The following is a 23,192-nucleotide window of genomic DNA, read 5'->3' as shown; positions in this document are numbered from 1 at the left end:
GTTTGCACAATCTGTTTTCAACTAATATATCATCGAATACTAATAACAATTTCACCATTTTGCACATTTAATGAATGTTTTTAATAACTTGATACGCACAGGACAATTAACACTCATTTGTTGTTTTATTATAATGAAATGTGAATGTTGATTTCACATTATTTACACATTATCTACACATAGTTTGCTTTGGACAAAATTGCTTTAGGATATCTTTGCACGGTAGCACTAACAGTTTTTTCTTTTCTCTTCCCTTTTTTATATATAAAAAACAAACACTAGGGCTTGATAAGTTAACTCATTTTATCACTGATAGGGTTTAGCGCCATACCTTTTTTATTTCACATTTCATTTCCCTCTCCTCCCCAACAAGGAAGTGAGGGCTTCAGGCACAGGCAGCTCTAACCCAGCATATTTCTTTTCCTTCTTTTAATTTTACCACATATTCCTATCACAGCGGAGATTTGTTTGTCCATAGCGCGACTTTATTTATTCATTTATCTATACTCAAGGGACCTATTGGACCCTAATTCAAAGTTGCAGCAATGGATATTTTTAAATATGTTAATAGCAGAATGGTAAATCTTGTGGAGGTATTTAATCAAGAACATGTGGTCATTAAGCAGGATTTGGACAGCTTATTTAAACACCTGAAACATAGCCTTGAGAAGCAATTGAGGGTATGGTGGGATGTGGCCATTCTTGAAAAGTACATAGCGGAACAAATTACCCCCAGGAGATTAAGATGGGATGTTTCCCCAAATGATGCAATAAGCGATAGGCACCTTATGGAAGAGTGGTACCAGTTTTTCAATCAGAGCGAAAGAGCACTTTTACAGAAAATAGTAATCAGACGCCAACACAAATTGAAAAACATAGAAACAGAGATATCACAACTCAGGGATCAACTTATACCATTTAAAGAAACAGCAGAATATACAGATAGGGAGAAGATTTTACAAGAACACATAAAAAAGTATGATAAAGAAATACAACAAAAGAAACAAAAGAAATTTAAGAGGGATGTGCTGGATTATAAAAGCCAGCAGGTTTACAAATGGCAAATAGAGGGCAACTATAACGAGGAAGACAATGAATTATCCATAATGGAAGAATCCAGGGAAAATCCAACCCAAGATACAGAACAGGAGTGGAATCAACCCACACACATACAAGACGGAACAGTAAGAAATGACATTCCACATACACCAGGGTATAGGAGACCTGAAAGGAGGACAATAGGAGAATATGAGCAAGACAGGTATAGGGGGAACCAAACTCCCCATACACCGAATATCCCGAGACACCACAACAGATACTCTCCTTTAAGGGAATACCCACAATACACCCCATTTAGAAACCGGAGATTTGAAAGAGATTTTTTTCCCAGGGGACAGGAACACAGACCACCAGGCCCGAGAGATACGAGACATGGACCCCAGAGAGAATGGAGACCTTTTCGATATCCAATAAGGAACCAACAGTACGGACACCCAAGAAGAAATGGTGGATGGAATCCGAGATGGACCAGAGAGGACAATACGAGGAGGAACTATGGGGGAAATGGCCATCATCGGAATCAAAGAGGGGAAGAAGCTCACTGGATACAAGACAGAAGAGCAGAAAACGCATACGAGGAAAGAGAGGAGGCCTCCAGAAAAAGAAGAAGGGAACAATAGGGGAGGGCATCTATAATTTAAGTAAGGTGGTTTTTACGGAGGAAGAACTCAGGGTGCTGGACATGGGCTTAAAGTTTGCCCCAGATAAGGGATTAGATAAATTTGAAACATATATAGACCTCCAAAGATTCGTGAGGAAACTCAACATCAAAAAATTTTTTGCAACCAAGAATCCCCACACGAAGGAAGATAATAACACATTCTACCAGCACTCGCAATTAAGAAACAACTCAACCTTCAATCCCAAAGTCCAGCAGGACGAAAACATTAAGGTTTTTAAGAAGATGGTCGAACATGACCTAAGGAACATAGAGGTGAGGAAAACCAAAGGAAAAGGAATATGGGACACTATTAAATCTATAGAAAAAAGAAAGGGAATCATCATCAGACCCGCAGACAAGGGAGGTGGTCTTGTCATTTTGGACAGACATGACTATGAGAAAGAAATGGAGAACTAGTTGAACATACCCAACACATATAAGAAGTTGAAGAAAAACCCGAAATCAGAATATGAAACTAAACTTAAGAAATATATCAAAAAAGGTAAAGATCTAGGCATTCTGAATAAAAAAGAGGCGAAATACCTAGTTCCAAAGGCGGCTAAGACCCCAGTTATTTACTACGTCCCTAAGATCCACAAAAATCAAACTCACCCACCTGGGAGACCCATAATAAGTGGAATTGATTCTTTGTTTTCCAGGCTAGGGGCATATGTGGACGGTTTCCTACAGCCCCTGGTAACAAAAGGAAGGTCATACCTAAGGGACAGCAAGCAATTACTAGAGGACTTGAATGGAATCCCTATCAGTGAAAGTGACATACTGGTGACGATAGACGTGGAATCGCTATACACAAACATAAAACAAGAGGATGGCATCAGCAGTGTGGAGTGGGCATTACAAGAACTATCGGATTTAAAACAGGAGCAAATAAAATATATCACTGAAGGCCTAAGGATGGCAATGACATCGAACTATTTCTGGTATAATGGAACTTTCTACACACAGACGAAAGGCGTGGCAATGGGGGCAAAGTACGCTCCAAGTGTGGCGAACTTGTTTTTGAACCGATGGGAGGAAGAACAAATTTATGGAGTGCATAGGCAAAATTTGAAATTTTACCGGCGATATATAGACGATATCGTATTGGTATGGGGAGGCACGGTAGAACAACTACAAGACTTTTTTGAAGAAATTAATGACAATATATACCATATCAAATTCACAGGAAAATTTAACACCCAGACTGTAGATTATTTGGACCTCCAAATTTACAAACATGAAGGAAATCTTGGCACCCGAACCTTCTTCAAGACCACGGATCGCAATGGGTATATTCCCACAAATAGCTGCCACCATTCCAGGTGGCTAGGGAATATACCCAAAGGCCAGCTTCTACGGCTATATAGGAACTGTAGCAAAACAGATGATTTTGACGAGCAGGCGGAAATCGTCATCGAAAGGTTTAGAAAAAAAGGATATAAAGAAAAAAATCTCCGTAAATTAAAAAATGAAGTAAAACATATGGACAGGAAAAAATTAATTGAAGGCAAGAAAGTAAAACCAAAACAAAACCTCCATAACATTGCATTCCTCACAGGGTATAATAGACAACATAAAGATGTGGAACGTATTATTAAAAAACACTGGCCGATTCTACAAGCAGACAGCTCACTCCAGGCCATGTTGCCGAACAAACCACGGTTCATCTACAGGAGGGCTCCAACACTCCGAAACAAATTAGTAAAGAATGTGGTGGACCCACCAAAACAAATAAGAATCTCTGAGACCTTAAAAGGATTCTATAAATGCGGAAATTGCCTTCCATGTAGAAATAGTAAAAAAACTGAAAAAAAGAAAACGAGTTTTAAATCCACCTCTAATGGAAAAGAATATAAAATCAGGGAATTGATTACTTGTAGCAGCTCACACGTTACTTACGTCATTGAATGTCCTTGCCACAAGCAATATGTGGGAAGGACCACCAGGGAGTTAAAAGTCAGGATAAGGGAACACATTGCAAATATCAAAAAAGGCTTCCAGAAACACAGTGTTTCCAAACACTTTAGGGATTTCCATAATCGGGATCCTGGACAAATGACTTTCTACGGAATAGACAAAATAAGAGGCCACTGGAGAGGAGAAGACAAAACGATCAAAATATCCAGGAACGAAACTAAATGGATTTTTAATTTAGATACCCTCCAGCCAAGGGGAATGAACATAGAACTAGACCTCAATTGCTTCCTAACTAACTTTTAACAATTAACTGATCGCCCCAGCATTGGATAATGCTGGACGAATATTCCGCAGTCGAATGTTACCCATACACACACATATTATAGGATCCCGACAAGACCTAACCACATATATAGTAGCCTATTCTACACCTCATGGCCCAACCTTTCTTGGGTTCAGGTCGAATGTTATCCATTCAAAATACGTTAGAGATGTCTGAACTACAATAAGACCCCCTTCTTTTAAAATTACCCAAAAGTTCCCCTGAACGTAATATACAGTTACAATATCACAACCACCTATAGGACGATGCTAGTTAGATCTCCTTAGCACCTCCATATAGAGTTTTATTTTAAATTAATGTCTCCCCAAACAACTTTCCTCTGGAATAATTCCCTCTTTTATTAGTATGTACAAAAGATTTTTTAAATACATAAAAACCTTTTCATGTAATTTTTATAATTTTTATAATTCATATAATTTTTATAAATTCTCATGTGTTTTCTCTAATATTAATGTGTACCCCCCTGTTTACATATGAATTTTTTATATAAGTATTTTTTATATAAGTATTTTTTATATATTTTTTGTATTTTTTATATATGCGAATTCTACATGTATTTATATGCATATATTTATTTATTTACTGTATTTTTAGTGTTATTCCCAGACAAGAAAAAACTAATTATAAACATCCGGTCAAATGGGAAATGACTAAGGAATGTCATCTAAATTGAGTGTGGCTCATAGGTAGGCTGCAGTGCTCCAAGACTAATTATGCCTATTACATCGGTTTTTCTTAAGGGCGCTAGGGGGCAAAATTGCTTTTATCCCTAGCAAAGAAAGGGCATCCCATATCCAAAATGGCGCTGTTAGTTCAGCGCAGGCGTAGTGGAGCACTACACCCTATTTAAGCAATAAGGTGCACCAATATGGCCGCTCCAGAGGACGTCGTAGTGACGAAACGCGTAGGGCGTGGCCACGTTGTGTGCACTCGTTTGAGACGAACGGAGTTTTTACTATACGCATATGCTTTTAATACAAAATGTGAGTAGATTTTAAATTTAATAAACGAACGATTTGGTTAAGAACGTATTACACTATGGATATGTCTTTCCTTATACATTAACGTTGGATATTACACGGACGGAACAACGAAGCTTCACCCAGTGCACCTGCAGCAGCCAGAGAGCGACACAGTGGCTTACATTGTGAAGGTTCATCTAGCCCCACGAGGGCATTAACTCTGGTGAGAGCATTTATATACCATAGCACAGAGTGGCGCACCGGGGATGAAGTTTTCTAAGTGAAAGTCCACACTATTTGCACAAGTGAATCAAATACCCCCCATTGATTTTTTGTAATCATTTCAACAATAATCCGAAGAGGCAGCACTATCAAGCCAAATATTAATTTTGGACTTATATTGGACTCAGAAGCGTCTTCATGCGATTATTGGTTGAAAACATTGTTGATCTGCACATTTAACGCCTTTATGCGGTTTTTTGGTTGAATGATTTCTGATCCTTGGTTGCTCTGATCTGTAGTTGTCTTTTTGCACAATTTTTTGCACATGTTTGCACAATCTGTTTTCAACTAATATATCATCGAATACTAATAACAATTTCACCATTTTGCACATTTAATGAATGTTTTTAATAACTTGATACGCACAGGACAATTAACACTCATTTGTTGTTTTATTATAATGAAATGTGAATGTTGATTTCACATTATTTACACATTATCTACACATAGTTTGCTTTGGACAAAATTGCTTTAGGATATCTTTGCACGGTAGCACTAACAGTTTTTTCTTTTCTCTTCCCTTTTTTATATATAAAAAACAAACACTAGGGCTTGATAAGTTAACTCATTTTATCACTGATAGGGTTTAGCGCCATACCTTTTTTATTTCACTATGCACGTAGATTTAGTGATTGTGGGTGATCCTCTCCCAAAGGCAGGGGGAACCAATAAAGTTCATGAACAAGTGCAAATAAATGGAAGGAACTGAGTTCCAGAAGTCACTCACTTTGTTCATGGATGGACTGTAGGGCTGGGGCGCCGTCGTGCTGAGTTTGAGGAGTGGAAGGGAAATGATCAATCCTGCTAACTTGAACTTTATTGGTTCCCCCTGCCTTTGGGAGAGGATCACCCACAATCACTAAATCTACGTGCATAGTAGACTGTGCTGGCAGAGCAGCCCTGTTATTATCATTTTAAAGTCACGAATAGAAGACCCCAGGGCTAATTCATCACCAAGCAACTGTTGTTTCATATTGTCGTGATTGACTGATGTAATGGTTTGAAGATCCCAGGAGGATCAGACGTTTTTGTTTTTTTTATCTAATAAATTGTTTTTTTATGCTTTTTACATCAGACTATGAGTTTCTCTGATGCGCTGTTTTTTTGATGGTTTAATTTCCGTCAAATTTTTTCGACTACAGTACATTTTATGTAGTTTTCTTAAATACATAAACTCATTATTTTATTTTTTTTTCTCTTCTTTTTCCTGTATAGAGTAGTCTTGGTGGAAAAGTACGACTTATGATTACTGGAGCCGCTCCTGTTTCTCCTACTGTATTAACGTTCTTGCGGGCAGCTCTCGGTTGCCAGGTTGGTAGAGTTTTCTTTATAATTTTTAAATTAAGAAAAATGTTAAGGATACATATACAGTACTGCTGGATATTGTACTTGCTCAGCTTTGAGTGCCTAGTGCTTTTAAAAGATATACTTCAAGCTAGCATTGATATGAGCTAATTCTGACTGAGGGTGTGTTTGAGAGTATCTGCTGCTACTCTATAATTAGTTATGCCTGTCTTTAACTCTTGCCAGCTAGCAGGAGCCATCCCTTTAAGAGTGTGATTGGCTGTCACAGTGAAAACATGATTGTGAGCCCACCTCAGCGGCTCCTAATTGTAGACAGTGACTGACAGCTGTCAGTAAAAGTTAGGTCACTAGGCTGGGAATGCTGAGTGAGCAAGCTCCCAGCACAAACAAGGAACACTGGCTGTATGGCATATATGGCAGCTCCGTGTCAAAGCCCATCACTGTGCTGCCACATACGAGGTGTGTCCAAAAAGTAATGAGAATGATATTTAAAAGATTTTATTTAAAAATGTTTACAGTTGAACAATTGTCTACTTCAAAGCAGTGGCAGTTGGTAACCAGCCCCACGCTTGCCCCATCTAGATCACGGGCAGCGCTTCCTCCATGTGGCAGCTTCACCCTATGTCTCCTCCTCCTGGTGCTTCACAGTGGCTTCTCATCTCGGATGATAGGTGGCAGGACCAGGAGAATTGGGAAGACCATAGCAAATATTCACGATTGTCCAGACCCTGCGCCTCGAGCCCACCCTTTTTTGAAGCCTATTAGAGCCTCTGGCTCTACTCACATACTCCTAAAAAAAATTGACATGTGATTAGGGGTCAGAAGCATGGATTGGGGGGCTGCGCCCTGCATTAGGGTCTGCCACTGCCTCAAAGTATTTACTGTGTGAGTGTATACAATACTCCCAGCTATTTTTTTTTTCTCCCATTCTTTATAGCATCTTTGAAACTCCTTAAGTGCTATAGCGTTCAGAGCCTGCGTAGTGGATCTTTGGACATCATCCACACTATCAAATAGGTGTCCTTTTTATGTTCAAATCCTGAGTCATTATTTCTTGAACAATTTACTTGGTAATTCCCGTTTCCTCCACAATCCTTCTGATAATAAACAGTCACTCAAAAGCAGAAGAGAATGTTCATGCAGTGAGGTCTGTTCTCAACTGTGACTGATGGCTCACTATCACAATAGTTGCGGAGCAAACAGGAATTACCAAGTCAATTGTTCATGAAATTGGGACTCAAAATTTGAACATGAGAAAGGATAACATCGAAAGAGCCACTACACAGGCTCTGAATGCTATCACACTTGAAGACCTCCAGGAATGCTATGAAGAATGGAAAAACCAATGGGAGAATTGTGTACACTATACTTTAAAGAAGACTAATATATATATATATATATATATATATATATATATATATATATATATATATATATATATATATGTATATTAGCAGAGACCCTAGAGAATACAATTGTGGTCGTTAGAGGTCGGCCGATATATCCGCCGATATTTGCCGTTTTTTAATTAATCGTCATCGGCCGATTGAGCTGATAAAAAGGCCGATTTAGAACAGCGTGACTTGGAAATTACTTCTGTAATAGAAGTCATTGCAAGTTGCCTGAGTCTTCATAGTAACATTTTTCCTCCTCTCTGGGCAGTCTGCCAAGAAAAGAGCAAAAAGATACAATGTTTACACTTGAATGAATGGACTCATCTCTGTGTGTAAAGTTCCCAGTTTAACCATTTAAAGACTAAATCTTTTCTGATACTAGTTGCTTACAAGTAAAAGTCCTGCATTTTCTGCCAGAAAATCACTTAGACCCCCAAAAAATTATATATATATTTTTAGCAGAGATCCTAGGGAATAAAATAGCGGTTGTTGCAACATTTTATGTCACACAGCATTTGCGCAGAGGTCTTTCAAATGCATTTTTTTGGGGGGAAAAAACACACTAAATGATTTAAAAAATAAATAAAAACCTAAAACAATAAAGTTAGCCCATTTTTTTTTTTTTTTTGTCCAAAAGTTTTGACTACCTGGTTTTTTATTTTATAGGCTGCTTTCACACTGGAGCGGGCAGGTGTTGATGGTAAAAGGCTGATAGTTTTAGCAGCGCTTTACCATCATTTTAGTGGTGCTATTCGGCTGCTAGTGGGGCGCATATAACCCAGCTAGAGGCCGAAGAAGAGGTTAAATGCGTCTGTGAAGCACCGCTGCCAAATCGCATTGCATGTGCTTTGGCAGTGGTGCCCATTCATATCAATGGGCAGGAGTGGTGGAGGAGCGGTATACACCACTCCAACGCCCCAGTGGGAAAGGTGTCTGTTAGGTTTTATGAGATGAAGGGGGATAAAAAAAAAAAAATCGGCCTAACATATCGGGCCAAAAAAATTGGCATCATATATCGGCCATAGGCCGCCAAGATTTCTAAATATCGGCATCGGCCAGAGAAAAACCCATATCGGTCGACCTCTAGTGGTCATTGTAACTTTTTACCCCGCATGGTATTCGCGCAGCAATTTTTCAAACTTTACTGTTTTTTTATTTTATTATTATTTTTTTTTTTTTAAAGCATGAAACTTAAAAAAAAAAAAATAAAAAAAAATAAGTTATCCCAATGTTTTTGCATATTGTGAAAGATGAAGTTGCGTCGAGTAAATCGATACCTAACATGTCGCACTTCAAAATTGCACACGCTCATGGTATGGCGCCAAACTTCGGTACTTAAAAATCCCCATAGGCATTGCTTTAAAAAAATTTACTTTTGAGATACAGAGGAGGTTTAGGGCTAGAATTATTGCTCTCACTCTAATGTTCGTGGCGATACCTCACTTTTTTCATATGTGGGTGGGACTTGCGTATGCGTTCGATTCTGCATGTGAGCACACGGGGACAGGGGCACTTTTTTTTTTTTTTTTTTTTTTTTTTTTTTTTTTTTTGTTGTTAATTTTACTTAATGTTTAAGAAAAAAAAAAAGTTGATCACTTTTATTCCTATTACAAGGAATGTAAACATCCCTTGTAATAGGAGTATGGCACAAACGGACCTCTTTACAGTGAAAAATGGGGTTAATAAGACCCCACATCTCACCTATAGGCTGGTAAGCCTAAAATAAAAAAAAAACTATCATGGCTTCCCAGCCGAGGCAGCGCCATTTTTTTGAATGCACATATGGTCCGCCGGAAATCTCTGGTGCACATCTGAGGGCCAGCAGATCCGTTCTCCGACTCACCGATCACAGCAGGGATTCGGTAGAAGCACCGGAGGGGGGGGGGGGGGGGATGAGTCCCCTCTCACTGCCTGTAAGAAGGATCAAGCAGCTAAACTGACACTATGATCATTCTTATGGTGTAGGGAATCGCCGGCTGAAAACGGCAATATCTGTATGATGCCTCTAACTGCAGGCATCATTCAGATATACCTCCCATTCCAGAGTCCCTCACTGGTGCTCTCTGCTCCTCCTCTCCTCCCAGCGCCCCCTCCGCTGAGTGTACTGTGAGGGCACCTGTGTACTGCAAGTTGATACTTTACATTAATATTGTTAATAATTGTAAAACCCCTGTATCCTGCTTTGCAAATATAAAGTTTTATTAAGAAAAAAATACAATTCTTTGCAACTAAAACAGAATTTGTCCAACATATTTTGGGGTCCAGAACCATTGAATCCAGTTTAGGGTGTGTCTTGGCTACGTGCAGTTAAAAGAAATCCAAACTTTGGGAGTGTGTAGCCTGCAACTGCTGATCCTTTCTAAAACTGTTCATTTCACAACTGTGATGCTGACCCAGAGCAACCCAGGTCATTGGTATTTTTAAAAAGATTTCTCTTTTGTTCATTGGCGGACACAGTGCTCCATATTCAGAACCATATGGTTATAGTGCCTCCTACAGGAGTAGGACACTAGGCAGAAAAAAGACTTTGCCATGCCTATGGGCAGTCCTAGGTGGTATAGACCCCACTCTCTGCTATAGGCCTTCAGTTTTTTTTCCACCTAGTCATAAGTAAGGATCTAGTTCCCTGCCAGAATCTTGGTCCTGTCGATGTGGTGTTGGTTTTTTTTTTTTTTTTTTTTCTTTTTCTTTTTAAATGGATATAGTGGATGTGCTGTCATCTGTGGATGCTTCTTTTGGTTGCAAGGTTTTGCAGGCTGCTGTTTAGAGGGTCTGTTCCATTTCCATTTTTTGGGGGTATATTATTCAGGTTGGGCTCCAGTTGTTTTTTTGTTGAGCTTGTGTTTAGCCTTGGCATTTTTTTATTTTTTTTGTCCCACCCCTCATGTTTACTACTGCTTGAGGACGTCCCTATGGTTCTGAATATGGAGTGATGCGTCCGTAAAATCCATTTCTTTGAGCTCATTGACTGACACAGCCCCCACCCATCTATGGAGTTTGAATATTTCTGACACTGCTTGTTACTAAACTGAAGACCTATAACAGAGAGGGATCGATAACTCCTAGGACTGCCCATAGGCATAGCCAAGTCCTCCTTTTTTTTTTTTTTTTTTTTTTTTTTTTTCTGCCTAGTGCTATAACCCTATGGCTGTGAATATGGAGTGATGTGTGGCATCAATGAACATCGGAGAAATGGATTTTACGGTAAATACAAAAATCCTATTTTTTGTTGGCTTCAGTTTTTCCTTTTTCAAAGAACTCTCAATTAAAAAAACAATCCAAGATACTTTTTTTATTCAATCCTGAATAGGACAAAGTACACGTTCCTATTCGGATTAATGTCCCCATTGAGGATTAAATGCACTTGTTTTGCTAGCTGTAGCTCCACCCTATTAAATTCAAATTTATGTGCGTTCCTGTGGGGGGAAATGCAGTCAGCACAGATCTTGGCCCCCTTTCTAAGTGGACTGTTCTTATACTGCATGATGATGCTGATCTTTCATTCATAACCATAAAAAGATCACTCCACTTTGCAGCTCTGTCTGCTGGTGCTTGTACACACATGCACAGCCCCAGACAATGAATCGCACAGCGCCCCATTGTGTGATCAGCGCTGTCAAGACCAGTGCCCAGTATGGCACAGCTTGCAGCAAGACTGCTCATTCATAAATCTCACTCAACGCTGCATGGCAGTGCGAGCCATCAGCCAGGGCTTTGTTTACAAGCAACAGCAGATACACACAGCTCTGCAGGCTATGTGATCTTTTGTGAATGGCAGGGCTGGTCTCCGGAGGGGTTCCTGCTGCCAGAAATCACCACTCCCTCAAAAGGGCTACATGGAATTGGTTCCCCAAAGGGTTAAAGTGGTTGTAAACCCTTAGAACACACTTTGGCCTACAGGTAAGCCTAGATTAAGGCTTACCTGTAGGTCCAAGAAATATCTCCTAAACCTACACGGTTTAGGAGATATTTGTCGAAAGACAGGCATTGCTGTCTACGGTGCATGCGCCGTAGACAGTGGTGCGCAGGTGCAATGCGGTCAACGGTGATATGCCGCGAGTGGCAGCTCCCGTGCGCATGCGCGGGAGTGACGTCATCGCGGCTTCGCCGAATGACAGTGGCGGAGCAACGAGACCCACCGAGAAGATGGATGCGGTGGACTACAGGGGACAGCGGGGACTTCGCTGGCTCCTGTGTCAGGTAAGTGACACATAATGGACTACTATGCGATGCATAGTAGTCCATTATGCTTTGCCTTTGCAGGGAATGAAAGAGGAAGTAAACTCATCAGGGTTTACTTCCTCTTTAAATATGTTTAAAACTTATAGTAAGACTTTTATAATTGACAGTTGTAATACATTGATCTTTGTGTGTTCTTTCCTATCCAGTTCTATGAAGGTTATGGACAGACTGAATGTACTGCTGGCTGTTCACTTACTATTCCCGGAGACTGGACAGCAGGTGATTACACTTTTTCTTTGAGAAATGCAGTCATCTAGTATAATTTGGTAATTTCTAAATCAACAATTTTCTGAATGGCTGTCGGCAAATAAGTGATAATTGCTCAATTCTCTATTCTAACTGTGAGGAGTTCTGTTCATTTCATATCCTTTATGGGAAAGTACAATTCTGCTAACAAAAGACATGACAAAAGGTATGCTTTCTTTTCAAGCATATTAAACTGTGTGCTACCGGTACAATCGACGTGTAAGATGAAGCATTCTAAATTCTAGGAGAGACTTTTAAAAGGAGATCCACAGATGGGAATATTTTGCACGCAAGCCATTATTTTTCAGTATTGTGACTATTCTACTCTACAGGTTAGGAATGAAGCTATCTCATTGGCTGAACATTGTACACCATAACTGCTTTTGTATTTTGCTTTAATAAATGAAGCAATTATGTAGTTTCATGTTATCCAAGCAAAATTACATAATTCAGGAAATGACATGACAGGGTGACTTTATGATGTGCATGCTGTTCTTTTAGTCCGAACAGAAGGCTAGTGTGGACCAGCTTGTATTGATTAAAGAAATACAATCACAGTTCCTGACAAAGAACGAGCATGCAGCAAGTAAAGCCAGCATTAAATGCTCCTGTATACATATTGATTGTGAACTTATTCTTGACAGGTCACGTGGGTGCTCCTATGCCCTGCAACTATATAAAGCTGGTTGATGTAGAAGACATGAATTATTTTGCATCCAAGGGAGAAGGCGAAGTGAGTTCAAAGCACAGATATTTGTACTATAACTCTTCTAAGCGGCAGACTGAAGTATCATGAACTCAATGTTTGTCTTTCAGGTTTGTGTCAAAGGAGCAAATGTTTTTCAAGGATACTTGAAAGATGACGAAAAAACTGCTGAAGCTTTAGACAAGGATGGCTGGCTGCACACAGGAGATATTGGCAAATGGTTACCAGTAAGTACAGTGCCAGCCAGGAGGTTAATTATTGATAGTTACATAGGAGTGTTCTTTGTCGGTGTACAATAACTCTAGATTGAGGTTAGAATTGGAATCTCCCATTTCCTTGGAATAGGGACTTTCAGATAATATGTGAAGCAGAGGGAACTTTGTCATCCAAGGTTATGACCGTGTATTCCTGAAATTATCAATTGTTTTATCAACCCATATAGAATTATATACTATAATAGTGGCACAAAACTTTTTTTTTTTTTTTATCCAATGACATCATGTACCCCTTGTGTATTATCTCCATCCCCCCCACATCACCTAAAATTGTAGAACTTTTTTATATACAGGGTATGGTTTTCTTTCTATAAACATACAGTATCTTACAAAAGTGAGTACACTTCTCACATTTTTGTAAATATTGTTATATCTTTTCATCTGACAACCCTAAAGAAATTACACTTTGCTACAATGTGAGTGTACAGCTTGTATAACAGTGTAAAGTTGCTGTCGCCTCAAAATAACTCAACATACAGCCATTAATGTCTAAACTGCTGGCAACAAAAGTGAGTACACCCCAAAGTGGGCCCAAAGTGTCAATATTTTGTATGGCCGCCATTATTTTCCAGCACTGCCTTAACCCTCTTGGGCACCACAGCTTAAAAGGTTGCCACTGGAGTCCTTTTCGACTCCCCCATGACTACATCACGAAGCTGGTGGATGTTAGAGACCTTGTGCTCCTCCACCTTCCGTTTGATGCCCCACAGATGCTCGATAGGGTTTAGGTCTGAAGACTTGCTTGGCCAGTCCACTACCTTTACCCTCAGCTTTTTTTTAGCAAGACAGTGATCATCTTGAAGGTGTGTTTTGGGGTCGTTTATCATTTTGGAATACTGCCCTGCAGCCCAGTCTCTGAAGGGAGGGGATCATGCTCTGCTTCAGTATGTCATAATACATGTTGGCATTCATGGTTCCCTCAGTGAATATGGTCTGGGGCTGCATGAGTGCTGCCGGCAGTGGGGAGCTACAGTTCATTGAGGGAACCATGAATGCCAACATGTACTGTGACAAATATACAGTATATCTGAAAATTGAGTCCCGACAACGGCAGAACAGTACAAATATCCCCCAAATGACCCCTTTTAGGAATGTAGACAGTCCAAGGTATTTCATAAGAGTTATGGTGAGTTTTTTGAGGTTGCAACACAATTGTACACAATGAATGGCATGAATCCAAGCCATTCATAGTTTACAATTGTCATGCAGGTTGCTGTGATTGGTTACAGCAATCACTTGGTACCGGCAGCAGGCTGGTACACTGATCAGTCATTGGCTGTGTCCGGTGGGCACAGCCAGTGACAGATCGCACAACAGCGCAGCACGGGATGACGTCATATGATGTCCACCTAATATGACAGTCCCGCCCAGCTGTCATTTGACAAATAGACACTCCATTGCTGTCCTCTCCCCACTTAGTGGTTAGATTTCATAGCCAACATAAAAATAACAAATAGGCTCCCATAGTGTAGTAACTTAAACCTCCAAATTTGACACAAATAATCCAGGTACTCACAAAAGATGTTTAAGCATAAGCTTACAATCAAACCTATATAGATGTGTTGGCAAATATGTACAGAGAAGATGCTGGCTGCCAACAAATCCAATCCTTCCCATTTCCCAAAAACAGCAAGAATGACCGGACACAGTTCCTTCTCACTCCCAGTGTCGGGTACCCTAGATGTTTAGTCTGTACTGACATCAAAGGGATCACAATATTTGTGAAAATTCATGCACAATAAATCATTCCATGAAGTGTAATTTATATTATTGAATCAGTGCTATAATTCTGATTTCTGTATAAGTGATCACTTTTACTGCGTCAAAGAGCTCCCCCCAACCAATGGTATACATATGTATTCTTTAGAACCCCCACATTGCAATTTTAGCAGGATCAGATTATATTATTGCTGTCCATGAGATACAGTATGTAAGAGCATGCATTTTATGCCTAGCCTGATTATGATCTGATTGCACTCTACCCATCCTGCTGTATACCTTTTTAAAAATGCAACTCATTGGGGAGTTTCAGACTAGTCCTGCATGTGGAGATGTGAATGTCAGGTGGGGGAATAGACTTCCTACCCCTAGCCCTTGTGCTGGGAAAGCAATATAGATGTGGGCATATATATTGCAGCTGTAATTACAATTTTGGCATAGTTTCTCTATCTTTAAATGTATTTATTCCAAATACTAGTAAATATGGTGTGGTTTTTTTTCCCCCTTTTTCTTTTTTTAGAACGGTACATTAAAAATTATAGATCGCAAGAAACACATTTTTAAATTGGCCCAAGGTGAATACATTGCACCAGAAAAAATTGAGAATGTCTACTTAAGAAGTGAGCCAGTGGCACAGGTGTTTGTTTATGGAGAAAGCTTACAGGTAATGCTAACGTACACTCTTGTAAAAACTGGTATGATATGAAAGGCGCACATATTAATGTCCTTTTTTCTTGTTGTCAGGCTTTCCTTGTGGGTGTTGTGGTACCAGATCCTGACAGTGCAGTTACTTGGGCCAAAAAGAGGAAACTGAATGGTACTTATGAAGAGCTGTGCAAGAATAAGGTAGGTGTATATTAAAGTAAGATCGCCTCCTAGTGTCATAATAGTCTGATCACAAGTTATGTATACTTAAAAAAAAAAAAAAAAAAAAAAAAAAGCTCCCAGGCAAATTTAGGAATCTGAAAATTGTCTTCCCATTTGAGAGGGCTTTGGAAGAAATATATTCTGCGTTGTTTTAGGCCTTTATCAGATGTCATGAGTAAGCAGGAAAAGGAGGTTCTGATTCCCCTATAAAGATTTTTAGTTAGACCTCATTTAGACTACTGTGTCCAGTTCTGGAGACATCACAAAAAGATATTGATGAGATACAACAGGTCCTGAGATGGGGAAAAAAAAAAAAGTAGTGAAAGGTTTGAGGGATTAAACTTATCAAACATTTTAAACAAACATTTAACAATCATTTAACAGATTAAACATATCAGGAGACATTTAAAGAACTTAAAGCAATATTAAAGTGTTTATAACAAACATGTCATTCTTGCTTGCTCTGTGCAGTGGCTTTGGAGGGGCTGCTGCACACAGGTTTGTTACCTTCATGCATAGAATACACAAAGGTAAAAAACCTTGTGCCTTTTACAACCACTTTAATAAGTACAGCCTGAAGAAAAGAAGGGCAAGAATAGATATGATTTGAACCTTTGAATACATCAAGGGGGTGAATAGGGTTTAGTAGGGCAATATTTTCAATATGAAGCCAAGATCAAGAACCCAGGGACGTGACCTCAAACTATATCAGGAGGAAAGTTCAAAACTAATCTTGGAAAGTATTTTTTTGCTGAATGGGTAGTTGATGCTTGGAATAGACTGCCAGCAGAGATAGTGAGTCAGTCAACAGTAAGTGGATTCAAACACGCTTGGGAAAAACCTAGATCTATGCTCTGACAAGAAAAAAAAAGTTTAATAAAATGTGTAAGTAAAAGAAAAATGGGGTAGACTTAGTGGACCACTTTGCCTTTTTTCTGCCATCACCCACCTATATGTCTATTTATAATAATAATAGAGATCATACAATGGACATAAGTCTACACACCCCTGTTAAAAAGTCAGGTTTCTGTTATGAAAACTAAAATAATTTTGTTGCATAAGTGTGCACACCCTCGTATAACTGGGGATGTAGCTGTGTTCAGAATTAAGCAATCACATTTACAATAATTTTCAGTCCACACCTGCCATCATTTAAAGTGCCTCTGATTAACCATGAATAAAGTTGAGCTGTTCTAGTAGGTCTTTCCTGACATTTTCTTAGTCGCATCCTACAGCAAAAGGCATAGTCTGCAGAGGGAATACCAAAGGATCAGAGATCTCATTGTTAAAAGGTATCCGTCAGAAGGGTGCAAAAGAATTTCCACGGCGTTAGATATAAAATGGAGCACCGTGAAGACAGTCATCATGTATAGAAAAAGAACTGGATGTCCCTCCAAAATTGATGAAAAGACTAGAAGAAAACTGGTCAGGGAGGCTGCCAAGAGGCCTACAGCAACATTAAAGGAGCTGCAGGAATATCTGGCAAGTACTGGCTGCGTGGTACATGTGACAACAATCTCCCATATTCTTCACATGTCTGGGCTGTGTGATAGTGGCAAGACGGAAGCCTTTTCTTATGAAGAAAAATATCCAAGCCTGGCTAAATTTTGCAAAAAGACATCTGAAGTCTCCCAAAAGCATGTGGGAAAACGTGTTCTGGTCTGATAAAACCAAGGTTGAACTTTTTGGCCATAATTTCAAAAGATATGTTTGGCGCAAAAACACTGCACATCACCAAAAGAACACCATACCCACAGTGAAGCATGGTGGTGGCAGCATCATGCTTTGGAGCATTTTTTCCTCAACTGGAACAGGGACCTTAGTCAAGGTAGAGGGAATTCTGAACAGTTCCAAATACCAGTCAATACAACCTTCAGGCTTCTTCTAGAAAGCTGAACATGAAGAGGAACTTCATCTTTCAGCTTGGCAACGACCCAAAGCATACAGCCAAATCAACAAAGGAATGGCTTCACCAGAAGATTCGTTTTGGAATGGCCCAGCCAGAGCCTAGACCTTAATCAGATTTGAAAATCTGTGGGGTAATCTGAAGAGGGCCTGTGCACAGGAGATGCCCTCACAATCTGACAGATTTGGGGTGTTTTTGCAAAGAGTTGGGCAAATATTTGCAAGTCAAGATGTGCCACGCTGACGGAATCATGCCCGAAAAGACTGAGTGCTGTAATAAAATCAAAAGCTGCTTCAACAAAGTATTAGTTTAAGGGTATGCACACTTATGCAACCATATTTTATTTTATTTTTTTATTTATTTTCTTACATCAGGGAACACAGAGCCATAGTAGTTACTATGTGGGTTATAGGGCCACTGATGGGTGATGGACACTGGCATGCCATAAGGCAAGAAGTGTACTCCCTATATAACCCCTCCCACTACTGGGAGTCCTCAGTTTTTTTTCGCCAGTGTCTAAGGTGTTGGTCACGAGTAAAGATGTGCGGTGTTGAGCTCCACTGTAAGCTTCCTTGCTGGGGCTAGCCATGCTGACCGGATCCGTTCTGATGTCCTTTCATGGGCTAAATGAATGGTACCCAGGCCTCATGTCCAAAGAAACAAGGTTTTGCTTGCAAACATTTCTCTTTAGAGAGCTGGACCCTGGGATCCAGTACTTTTTGGTAGTAAGGCCATAAAGTTTTTACTGGCAGGGTGCTGTCTCAGGTCCAGGATTGTGGGTAACCTGAGGTTCCCCTGTTCCTGAAGGTCTCAAAGCCCACCGTGTAGGGTGAAGATTGTTTTGTTTTTGTTTTTGTTTTTTTTGTTTTTTTATCTCGGATAACCCTGCTGCAAGGAAAAGGTAAGGGAGATTTTCTCCTTCTGTGTATGTTGTCATGCCTATATGTCACCACTGGGGGCTGTATTGAGCACTCACCGACCTGGCGCCTCCTATCCTCCGGCCACAACAGATCCTTCGGTAAGAAGGGGGGTCTGGTTCTCTTCCTGTGCCCCTAAAAATTGTCTTTTTCCCCTTCGGGGGATAGGATGCCAAACTTGTTACCTTTTTTGCAAAAAAAAAAGGGGGGGGGGGGGACAGACCGCGGCTGCTCAGAGGAGGATTTACCCCCGCCATGTCTGCAGGTTCCACAGGATGCCGCTCATGCGGGAAAGCACTTTCCACGCCTCGAGTAATTCACACGGGGTGTGGCCCCTTACAGCTTTAGGCCTGCCCACTGGTCATCCCTCCGAATCGGCCCACTGGCCATCTCACCGAGTTCTTCGGTGCACCCACTTTTATTTTAACACTCTTACACCTTAATATATGAAAAGTGGATTAAAAGTCTTCAGTGCTTTCAATATTTAACAGGTCAGCCCCTTTCATACTGGGGCGGTGGTTGTGTCGGTGGTAAAGAGCCTCTATTTTTATCGACGCTTTACCGTCAAATTTGCAGCGATATTCGGCTGCTAGTGGCCACTTTTACCCCTGCTAGCAGGCCAAGAAAGGGTTAAATCCAGTGCAAAGGGCTGCCCCATTCATTTCAGTGGGCAGGAGCGGTATACACACCGCTCCTTCACCACTCCATAGATGCTGCTAGCAGGACTTTTTTTAGCATCCTGCCAGAGCACCGTTCCAGTGTGAAAGCCGCTCCTCCAATGCTCCTCCCCTTTGAAATCAGTGGGGCAGCGCTGGCAAAACGCCGCCCCTGGCAGCATTTTGCAGGCAGATTGGACCCCTTTTCGGATGCTAGTGGGGGGTAAAAACTGCCCCACTAGTGGTCAAATAGCGCCGCTATAACGACTGTTTGTCTCCTCTCTCCAGCAGCCAGCCAATAAAAGGAGTGGTGGGGGTTGGGGGGGGGGGTGCTGGCGAAAATGTGTGATCTCATGTTTCCTTCTCCTCTCTTCAGCTGCCAGCTGAGAAGGGGGGGGGGGGTGCTGGCCATTTTCTCTCCTCCTCGTCTGGGCCCCTGGAGACATGTGTAATGCCTGTACACCCCTGTTGGCAGCTCTGCAGACACCGGCCACACGTGCAGAAGGTTAATTTAAGCACTGTGGTTGTGGAGGGGCAGAGCATGAGGTTGGCTGGATCAGGTTTGGTGACACAGGCATTTCACTTTGACACATTGTACTTTAACAGGCTAGGATTAATAGCAGCTATTGCGCTGGACTATAGCCTAGCAGTGTACATTCTTTTGCTGGTAGTGCCTCTGCTTTGTGCTTCAGGCTATGAGTGGCAAAGGGACCAGGAACTCCTCTAAGGGTTCTAAAGGGTCAATGGTTACACAACAAACTAAAACCATTTCCAAAAGGATGTCATCCTCCTCTGAGAGTGATGCGGCTGGTCAGATGGAGCCGTCAAGGGAATCTATAGTTTCAGGTACACAAGATGGTTCAGCCCCTGAATATAGGCCTTTTATACCATTTCTGGCTTGGAAAAGAAGATTGATGCTATTTTATCCCTTCATAGTGGGGTAAAATGTAGCAGATCCCCATCTAGTGCTCAGGACCCTCTTATTGAGGTTCAGGAGGCTGGGGATCAAGTAGATCTTTCCAAAGATTTGGAAGATACTTGTTTAACCTCTTCTGAGGATCCTAATCTAGAAGGAGTAACATCACAAGACAGGTTGCTTGTGCACTCTTACTAAATTGGTTCGTTCAACCTTTTTGCTGCCTGCAGCGCAGGCTCTTGATTAACCCACCTCTAATTTGGGATCATTAAAACCTCCTCCATCTGGGGATGCCTTTCCTATTCATGCATGGCTAAGGAAGCTTATGTATGCTGAATGGGAACATCCGGATAAACAATATTATCCTCCCAAGAAATTCTCCACACTTTATCCTATGGAAGAGGATTTCTATGAAGAAAATGGTGGGTTCTAGCAATTAATGCTGCAATCGCCTTAGTGAGCAAGAGTCTCCCATGTCCGGTGGATAATGCACTGATGTTAAAGGGTCCAACAGATAAAAAGTTGGAACTTCTTTCTAAAATCAATATGTCTTTAGCAAGTTCAGTAGCGCAGCCTGTTCTTGCTGCAATTAGTGTCAGTCCATTAAGGAACAGTTTGTGGAGACACTTCAAATTCTGCCTGATCAGCACGCCCAGCAATGGACTGGTGTATCAGACGCAATATGTCTCACAGTAGATGCTATGAAAGGCTCTATCATTTAAGCTGCATGGCTCATGCTTGGACTAGTGCATTCTCGCAGAGTTCTGTGGCTGAAAAATTGGTTAGCTGAAGCACCGTGTAAAAAGCTCTTAGCCAGTTTTCCCTTTCATGAACGGCTATTGAGAGACTATCTGGATAAGTACATCGAAAGGACCTCTAATGGGAAAAGCTCTCTTTTACCAGTAAAGAAGTTCAAATATTTCTCCTTTAATCGTGCTGCCTCTCCGGTGCCAGGGGCATTCGCCTCTAGGCAGTCTCGACGGCCTCAACCGTCTGGTTCAAGGGGAAGTCCCCAAGGGCAGCACCAGGGTCAGAAGAAATCTTGGGGCAGAAAGCCCACAAAGCAGAATGCTAAAGCCTCCTCGTGAAGGGGCGCCCCCGCTCATTCAGGTGGGGGGAAGGCTCCTGCAATTCTCAAGATCTGTCAGGAACAATGTCGAGACAGATGGATGACTTCTGCAGTTTTTTTCTCTAGGTTACGACTAGAGTTCCGAGAGTTTCCGTCTGCTCGTTTTTTTTCTAAGGGAAAATGTTCCCAAGGATCCAGAGAAAAAACATCTTTCTGGCTCTGGATCATCTATTATCCCAGTCAGTGATATCAGAGGTTCCCTTAGTGGAACAGGGCACAGAGTTTGATTCAAACCTTTTACGGTTCCAGAACCAAACGGAGAGGCAAGACCCATTCTAGATCTCAAAGATCTGAATTGTCACTTAAACATCCGATTCTTTCGCACAATCAGATGGGTTGTGCCCATCCTGCAAGGAGGGGAGTTTTTTGGCTTTAATTGATATCAAAGACTCATATCTCCATGTGCCAAATTTTCCCACTCGCCATAAATTTCTGTGCTTTGAAATATAAAATCATAATTTCAGTTGTGGCCCTGCCATTTGGTTTAGCCACAGCACCACAGGTGTTCTGAAAGATTCTGGCACCTCCTTTAGCCAGATTAAGGGCTCAAGGCATAAGGGTCCTAGCCTATTTAGACAATCTACCTTTTAAATAGATCATTAAGTCTCGAGTCTAAACCAGAGTCTGATCACAGCTGTAACTACCTGGAATCTCCTTAAAATCATCAAGGGGATTACAGTACTTGGGGCTGGCTATAGATACCATACAGAAGAAGGTATTGTTACCCCAGACAAGAATCCATTCCATTGTAGGACTAATTTAACTTATCAAAACAGAAAAATCCTTCCATTCCGCTGTGCATGAGATTGTTAGGGGAAATGGTGGCCTCCTTCAAGGCCGTCCCTTACGCGCAGTTTTCACTCAAAAACTGCTTCAAAACACCATCCTGTTGGTCTGGGATAAAGATTCAGGCCTTGCTTTTTTCCAATACGCTTGGCTCCCAACGTACGTCAGAGCCTAAATTGGTGGTTATCCTGGACAGTGTTAACAGATGCCAGCCTTCTAGGCTGGGGAGCAGCCCTGGAAGAAGATTCTGTCCAGGGGAGATGGTCCAGATTAGAGGACCTTGCCTAGCAACATTTTGGAAGATTCAGAGAGTACGTCTGGCCCTAGAATCTGTGACGGTCAGACTACAGGACTGTCCTGTCAGGATTCAGTCCGACAAGGCCACGGTGGTGGCTTACATAAATCACCAGGGGGGCACGAGAGGTCATGCAGCCCAAAAAGAGGTGAATAATGTTCTAGCTTGGGCAGAACACAACATTCCTTGCCTATCAGCAATTTTCATTTCAGGAATAGAGAATTGACAGGCGAACTACTTGAGTCGCCAACAATTATTTCCGGGAGAATGGTCTCTTCACCCCAACATCTTCCTAGTGATATGTCAGAGATGGGGTAGTCCAGACATGGACCTATTCACGTCCAGATTCAAAGTTGACAACTTTGTGTCGAACAAGGGATCCACTAGCAGGCGGAACAGACGCATTAGTCTTCCCATGGGAACAGTTTTCACTGATCTATGCGTTTTCTCCAGTTCTGCTACTTCTGTGCCTTCTCCGCAGGATTAAGCGGGAATGAAAGGAGATTCTGGTGGCCCCAGTGGGTCCCAGAAGATCTTGATTTACCGAGATCATAATGATGGCAGTAGGAGTCCTTTGGACTCTACCACTATAGCCAGACCTCCTCGCTC

The 23,192-nt window shown here is 41.2% G+C and overlaps 1 protein-coding gene across 1 annotated transcript in view; it reads left to right on the top strand.

Moving 5' to 3' along the window:
- The window catches only part of ACSL1 (acyl-CoA synthetase long chain family member 1), a 108,118-nt gene that overhangs the window by 77,455 nt on the left and 7,471 nt on the right, over positions 1-23,192 (top strand). Inside the window, 6 exon segments of the mRNA XM_077477306.1 lie at positions 6,440-6,535; positions 12,312-12,384; positions 13,056-13,144; positions 13,228-13,344; positions 15,632-15,775; positions 15,856-15,957. Coding sequence (XP_077333432.1) covers positions 6,440-6,535; positions 12,312-12,384; positions 13,056-13,144; positions 13,228-13,344; positions 15,632-15,775; positions 15,856-15,957 — 621 coding nt within the window.

The sequence above is a fragment of the Lithobates pipiens genome, unplaced genomic scaffold, assembly GCF_037356315.1.
Source record: "Lithobates pipiens isolate NorthernLeopardFrog02 unplaced genomic scaffold, aLitPip1_a1.2 Scaffold_13, whole genome shotgun sequence".
Lineage (NCBI taxonomy): Eukaryota > Metazoa > Chordata > Amphibia > Anura > Ranidae > Lithobates > Lithobates pipiens.
This window is presented reverse-complemented; position numbering and strand designations above follow the sequence as displayed.